At 45.1% G+C, this 7533-nt stretch overlaps 1 protein-coding gene across 1 annotated transcript; it reads right to left on the bottom strand.

Annotated features, from left to right (window-relative positions):
- Positions 1–545: 545 nt before the first annotated feature.
- On the bottom strand, positions 546–5197 carry LOC119321381. The gene is made up of 7 exons (XM_037595086.1): positions 4688–5197; positions 4200–4256; positions 3115–3333; positions 1753–2013; positions 1310–1405; positions 884–1210; positions 546–798 (listed from the first exon to the last, which is right to left on the bottom strand). The coding sequence occupies exons 1-7, from the start codon at positions 5195–5197 to the stop codon at positions 613–615; spliced, it is 1656 nt and encodes a 551-aa protein (XP_037450983.1). The 3' UTR covers positions 546–612.
- Positions 5198–7533: the final 2336 nt, after the last annotated feature.

Genomic DNA, 7533 nt, shown 5'->3' with positions numbered 1-7533 from the left:
ATGTTTTCTCTAGAGAAATCCGAAAAGAGTTGACAACACATTGTTTGCATTGCCATGATTCATTAGAACTGCAAAATAAGTACTGAACGTGACTTGGACGCAAATGGCAGGAGCATCGGTACATGGATTTGCATTGGGATACAGAGGAAGATGAGGTCATTGGTATCATCACACTTGAAGATGTATTTACAGAACTCTTAGTGGTAAGCTCTATGCTGGATAATTTGTTCTTCTTTGGGATGTAGCATTGCCTTATGTCTGCTGTATCGTGGAAAGTTGGATACGCTGCGTGAGCAGGAAAAACACAATCTGAATACAGTATGCCAAATTCAGTATATTGAAAGTATGTACCGGAACAGTTCATCTTTCCTTGAGCGTACTCTTGTGTTTTCGGTCTTGAGTGTTATACTGGAAAGCTGGAAGATCCAGTATGATCAACTTCTGCCTGCAGTAGATGTTGGTGTATAGGATAGCTACCATCTAATCTATGCATATGGGATTGTGAAATTAGTAGTAAGTCACAAGCAGACCTGTAATGATTTGTTTATATTTCCCAATAAGGGGAAAAGTATCAGCACTGTAATTGTATTTCGACATGCACACATATCAGCGCTACTGCCTAGTCCTCCTGCTACTATGTGAGGTAACTTTATCTTCTTTCAACACTTCATCCCACTCCTCTAAGTATCCTCTGATGCGATCATTCCGGATGATGGTACTTGACACCGTCTCGTAGGTCAAAGGACAAATATGTCCGCTCTTCTCGAACCAAGCCTTGAGGAAGCGTCGCTCGAATGTCTAAAAACAGATTAAATTGTACTCGTCGTTAGTTCACTACTCAAAAGAAATTACATGCAAACAAAAGTGCAACCACAATGCTTACCTTCCCTGTAGCAATTGTCACCGGATCTAGCATGAGCTCATGAGACAACGGACAGATAAGATATTCAGGAATGGTGCGACCGCCGCTGTACTCCTTAGGTCTCTCGTCCCTCACTTTATCCATTGCTGACATGAATAGAGAAGTGGGCTTGCGTCCAGCCACTCGCCAACTATCACGTACCTCTCTGAAATGAGTGCGGGCAGCAGCTCTTTCTTGCCAACGCAACCCTCGTAGTCTCCTAACAACTCTTACATCATCCCATTCTCTTTTTGGGGACAAGGAAGAATTATCTCCACAGAATTCAGCGTATAAAGGGTACGGAATTCCCTACAAGGATTTTGATCAAACAACTCTCTCTTAGGTATAAACTTAAATCTATCTTGTCAATTGAGAGAGACGAGCTCCATGACACTTAGTTATACTTACATCATCATCCTCATTGGACCACTTCACCGGAACCTCATTAGGATGGCATCTATTTTTGCGTGAATTGAACCACAGCTCGTATGACTGATTAGCAGACTGCAATTAAACGGGCAAAGTATGGTTACTAGATCAATTGCGAACAGTAAGAGAATTCCAAAACATAATCAGAGGATCGAAAATCACATTAGACAAACAAAACATACTAATGTCGATAGCTATTACCACTATCCATTATTACTTCTTCATGAAAAATCAATACTAATATCTCACTATAACAGTATAGAAGTTCGCTTGCTTCGGAACTAATTTTTTGCCATTTTGGCAGACAATGCGTTAGAAAAGAGGCAGAACACAAGAGGGAACCAGAAAAAAGACAGAAGTTCGTCTAGAAACAGAGTCGGAAGCACAATGGAATCACAAGAATCAGAGATCATAGCACTTACGTCACCGTGAGGGCACTCCAGCAGCATATCAGGCATGTCATAATCTACAGCAGATGGATTGGCCTCCTCATCTCTACAAAGTGCAAGGATTGCAGTGCCAGTCTCCTTCCTTACTAAAGTATCCTCAATCTGGAGTGGCCCTGAGAACTTTTCTAGGATGTCTTGAATTTGTTCCTCTGAAGGTGGTACCAAGGGGCTGGAGAGTGTATTATCAGCGGTAGAGCAGGGAAACAAGATCTCTTGGTATGGTTGTTTGATTGACTGCAATCAAGCAAGCAAAATATAGTTACTGAATCAAACTAAACCATGAGAGAATTTCAGAACAAAAAGAGTACTGAAATTGATCGTGTGTACTAATGATAGCATTCTAGATCAACAGAAGGACAGAAATGAATGTAAGCATCTGCTTGTCTGTTTAAGTGTAAGCAGTGGGGAGAAAGTATTTGTATTGGAAATAAATGGTGAAACAAGATACATAGCATAAACAGAAACAAAAAAAAATAAGGAAAAAGTTCTTTTGTTCTGGTCCCATGTTTCTACTCTTCAGAAACAATATGTCATAGTGCGGCAGTAACTCTTGATTAATCTGAAAATACAACCGTACAAAACTACTACACAAGGGAAACATGTATGTCATATAACAGTTTAATAATATCACAATGCAGTTTCTGCCTTTGGGGCAGAACATTAGTTATGAAAAACAAAGTTGAAACATGCAGCACAAAATTAAGGGTAATCCACACTGCTTATTTAGGAACATGAAGTAGTGGTGAGAGATTGTCAGTTAGATATCCAGAAGCTAATGTACCACAATCATCCATTACTCCCGCATGCAGTGGATCAACCTAACAGCAGATTATAACTAATTAGTCTTGCTAAAGAGGTTAAGATAGACCAATAAATTTGATTCCATGGAACTGTCAGAAATATGAAATAGAAGTAAAGGTTCAGTTAATTTGATTGAATGCTACTGTTAAACATGAATACATGATGTTCTGGACTTGCATTAAATGGGGAAATTCACCCAAGTTATAGTAATTCTTATCCAAAGCCAATAAACATTTTCCTGAAGTAGCACAAGATATTTTCCACTGGCATTTTTCTTGATTTGTACTTTCAAACGTCTTTTTGGACTTACAGCTTGACCTGTGAATCTATCATCGCCATGTAGCAGTGAGTTATGCAAAGGCAGCTATACACATAGAACAAAACACATAACAAAAATTTGCCATCCGAGTAACAGGGAGAAATAAAGCGAAGACAGAACAACTACAGGGACCAGAAGAAGACATGGAGTTTGATTGTAAACAGAGTTGGAAGCTACAATCAGAGATCATAAGAATCAGACATCATGGCACTTACCGGCACTGACCCTGACGTGCTGGGGACATCAGAGCATGCCTGCTCATGGCGTAGGATTCGTGGTGCTGAGGAGTTCCTGGTGACACTGAGAACCCTCTTGGCCGTCTGCCGCAAATGAACGGCCTCTTTCTGCAGTTCCGAAAGCACTGAGATCTTTTTTAGGATGTCTTGAATTTGTTCATCTGAAGGCAGAGTCTGCTGGTATGGTTGATGAATAGACTGCAATCAAGTAAGAACAAATATGGTCCCTGGGTGAATCAAAAGTATTGGGAAATTCCAGAACAGCAAAAACACTTTGGACAAACAGATTATAGTATTATGGCCGCTAATGATAACATAGAATTCTGGAACAACAAAGGCACAGTTTTATCTGCAGAAGTACTCAAAATAAAATGGTGAAACAAGATAAATAGCATAAACGGAAATAAAAAATGAAAATAAGAAAAAGGTCCTCTGTTTTTAGTCCCAAGTTTCTACTCTTCAGAAACAAGGTCAAAGTGCATCAATAACTACTGATTATATCTAGGATACAACTATAGAACTACAGTACAAGGATGTATGGTATTTTAAAATTTACAAATATCACAATGTGTCAAATAACCTACAAAACTTAATTACAATTATGGCAATTTGAAGTGATACATAGAGCAAGAAGTGCAGGTTATTTTAAGATGATCAAGGAGAATAGTAAACTGTACCTTTTCTTTCAGGACCCAATCTATTCGGTTATTTTAAAAGACCGGAACATGAAAAGATGATGCAATTCAAAAGGAAAGTACATCCATAACCTAACTACTCAATGATTAGAAAGACAAACTCATGTAAATGGCAGTATGATTTACATTTGACTAGTTTATAGTGTTGGAAAGTTGAATCCTGGTTGTGGATAACTGTTATCCCTAGCCATTATTAACAGTTCAATAAACCAACAAGAATATTTCATTGGCAGTGATCGATGAGTAGAGAAATTTGCTTGCTTCAGAGCCCTTTCGCCTTTTTGGCAGAACATAATTGAAACATGTAGTAGAAGAAATAGGGTAATTCATTTGGTATAAAATGAACAGTTGTGTTAGCTTGTCACTTACACATGCAGAAGCCAACATGACAGAATTATCCATTGCTCCTCCATGTAAGGGATCAGCCTACGAACAATTTATAATTGCGTAATTAGCAGATAAAGAGGTATAGATAGATCAATAAATTTGATTCGAACCGCCATAAATGATGCAGTAGCAGAGAAGGAATTAATTTGACAGCATGGTACTGTTACACATGAATACAGGATGCTATATTGGAGTTACACAGAACAGGAAACTTCACTCGAACTCTAACAGTTCTTGAACAAATAAAAGTAAATTCGTTTTTGCGAAATAGCACTAGAAAATTTTCACTGAGATTTTTCAGTTTCCCACTGAATCCTTGGCCGGCGATCACCTTGTAGCATGTGCTGTGCAGAGGCAAAATTGTATGGCGGCATGAACTAGAGAGGGGGGAATTCTTGGAAAGCACAGAAGTAACATCAAAGGCAACCAGAAGAAGACTTGGATTAGAAACAGAGCGGGAAGCCACTTACATCGCCATGAGGGCAGTTCGTAGCGAACCCGCGCGGGGGCTTCATCTTGGTTAACGCTGTGATTTCGCCGGCTGCACGCTGCAGCCCCGACCTGGCTTCGTCGCCCATGCCGGCTGTCCATGCCGCCACCACGGGCACCGGCTCTGCCTCTGAGGCGGCCGCGACGTCAGGTACAGTGCTCCGCTCGTGCGAGCTTCTTCCTGCTGACCACGAGGGGGAACGGGAGTTCTTGGCCCCCTGCGGCGCTCCTCGCCAGAATCCTGAGGCTGATGTCGGGCCGGATGAGTACTTGCCCGCCTCCGGTGCTCGTCGCCAGAATCTTGGCGCCGATGCCGGGGCGGCCGAGTTCTTGGCCGCCTCCGGCGCTGCTGGCCAGAATCTTGAGGGCGATTCCGGGATGACGGAGGAGCTCCCTTGTCCGTGATGTTTCCTCGCCATGGTTTCCTCCTGGACATTGCGAACCAGCGGCTCTTCTTCCCCGGTCGCCTCCGGCGAGCTCCCGGAGCCCATGGAGGCTGGCCTCGCTCCAGGAGGCGCCCTTGCTCCGCCTCTACCTCTCCTTCCCCGCATGGTTGCCGCTTCTTGGTTTCTTGCGGCGGGGGAGGAGGAGTTCCTGGGTTGTTGCTGCTGCGGCCGTTGGGTTTTGAGTTTGGGAGGGAAAATTTGTGATCCCAGGCGGTGTTCGTTTGGGGACGATGGTATCGGAGGAGAGAGCGACTGGCCTTTTATATCAGTCTCGAGGCCGTATGGTTGGCTGGCTCTGTGGGGGTTTAGACGCCAGGTCCCAACTCAAGGCTCACCTGAACTTGTGTTCTGTTTCTGTCTAGTTCTCCCACGTTTGAATCAAATGCAGAGTTCTTCACTAGTCATGTCAAGATGCTCTGTCTCGAGCCAGGAAGAAGAAGGCAGGCGCCCCTTCACTCGCTGCATCCTCCAGCCATGGCATGCCACGGTGCTCTGTTCGGCGCATGCATGCACGCCTTCGCTCAAGCACCCAGTCGGCAGTCGAGCAGAGCATTGTCTCTCCCAACTCACCAGTGGCAAGCCCTTGCGTTAGTTCCTCAAGCAACTCCACAGCGCTACTCCTCTGCTTGGCATTTGATTGGGCACAGACAGCCGACACCCAGAATGGCCCCTCCCGCGACCGGCATTTCGTCGAGCACCTGCCGCTCGTTGCGTGGATCAGCACGGACCTGCATGTTGTGGGGTGCCCGCGCCTTCCAGGACCAGCGAACCGGACCGGCCGGCACGCGAGCACTGCACGAGGAAGAAGGGGTGCTGGTTCGCCGCTGTTTGGCCGCCACCCGCGCGGTGGCTTGCCGCTCCGGCCGCAAATCGGCACGGTGTCCTCCCCGTGTGTCGCTATCATCGTGGACGCTGACTGGGAATGGGAAGTGCTACAGCGGACGGGGCATGTGGAGCCGGAGGAAGCCAGCGGAGGGCGGAGGAGGAGGAGGAGGGGAGCGTCGTCCCGCCACGGCTCGTGGGGACTGGGGAAGGGGAAGGCTCCAACAAGGAGGAAGATGCAGACGCGGGCACGTGTATCTCGGCTGCCGCGGGAACTAGCAAGGCCAGGGGGCGCTGTTTGAAACGAATGGACATACATATTGCCATGTACACCGCGTGTACACCCGCGACCCACAAATCCAACGTTGCCCCGCATACATTTCAATAACTTTTCCAACTCACTGGACGAAAATCGTGCAAACAAAGGGAATTTCATACAAACCGGACGACATTCATGCAAACACGGCGGATTTTCATTAGATTTTGAACATTTAGAACAAGAAAAACCGTTCCACCCCGACCCTAAACCTATCCTACGACAGCGTCCGGCATCCAAGCCCCTGTTGTCTTTCATCCGTCGTCTCCATAAGCACCGGTGATAAGACCGATGAAATGAAGTTGCAGTCTCGGGCGAGGAAGAGTAGAACACGGGAGACGGCCGGCCCACATGGGACAGAAGGCCCTACTCATCCTCGGAGGAGTCTGCACCTTGCCCGTCGTCGGTGGACGTGAGGTCCACGATGAAAATGGTGGCGCCCGCGTTGTTGTCTTTCCACTGGGTCGCCTGATAGTTCGTCGGTGGCGCGTACACTAGTAGAAAAAGGACCTAATATGAGGAACATTAGTATCGGTTCGCATATGAGCCGGCACTAATGCGCCCGTTAGTGCCAGTTCAAATGACTTGGCGGGAGGTGACCTGTAGTACCGGTTCATTGCGAATTTTTAGTACCGGTTCGTGGCACGAACCGGTACTAAAGAGGTTGTGACAGGTGCTATTTTTAGTCCCACCTCGCTCCCCTAACAAGAATTTGACCACCTTAAGTATGTTACTTCTCAAACTATCTCGAACATTTGGTCCTTCATTGAACTCCATGTGTAGGATTTGTGGCTGCAATAGGAGTCTTCGCCGGTTCTTAAATCGGTGGTAGATTCCTATTGATGATTTAGATTCTATACAAAAAGATCGTTAATGATCAATGTATTTTTTATATGTACTTCTGTGTAGCAGTAGCGTGTTTTGCCTGAAAGGCGGTACTGATCAATGTATTTTTTCTGCGTTCAGATGCACAATTTAAATATGTTATTTTTCAAACTATCACAAGCATTTGGTCTTCATTGAACTCTATATATAAAGAAGAGGAAGAAGAAGCAGAAGAGGAAGAGGAAGAAGAAGAGGAAGAAGAGGAGGAAGAAGAAGGAGAAGCAGAGGAAGATGAAGAAGAAGAGGAAGACGAAGAAGAAGAGGAAGATGAAGAGGAAGATGAAGAAGGAGAGGAAGATGAAGAGGAAGCAGAAGATGAAGAAGAAGAGGAAGAAGGAGAAGAAGGAGAGGAAGATGA

The sequence above is a fragment of the Triticum dicoccoides genome, chromosome 6B, assembly GCF_002162155.2.
Source record: "Triticum dicoccoides isolate Atlit2015 ecotype Zavitan chromosome 6B, WEW_v2.0, whole genome shotgun sequence".
In the NCBI taxonomy this organism is placed as follows: domain Eukaryota; kingdom Viridiplantae; phylum Streptophyta; class Magnoliopsida; order Poales; family Poaceae; genus Triticum; species Triticum dicoccoides.
This window is presented reverse-complemented; position numbering and strand designations above follow the sequence as displayed.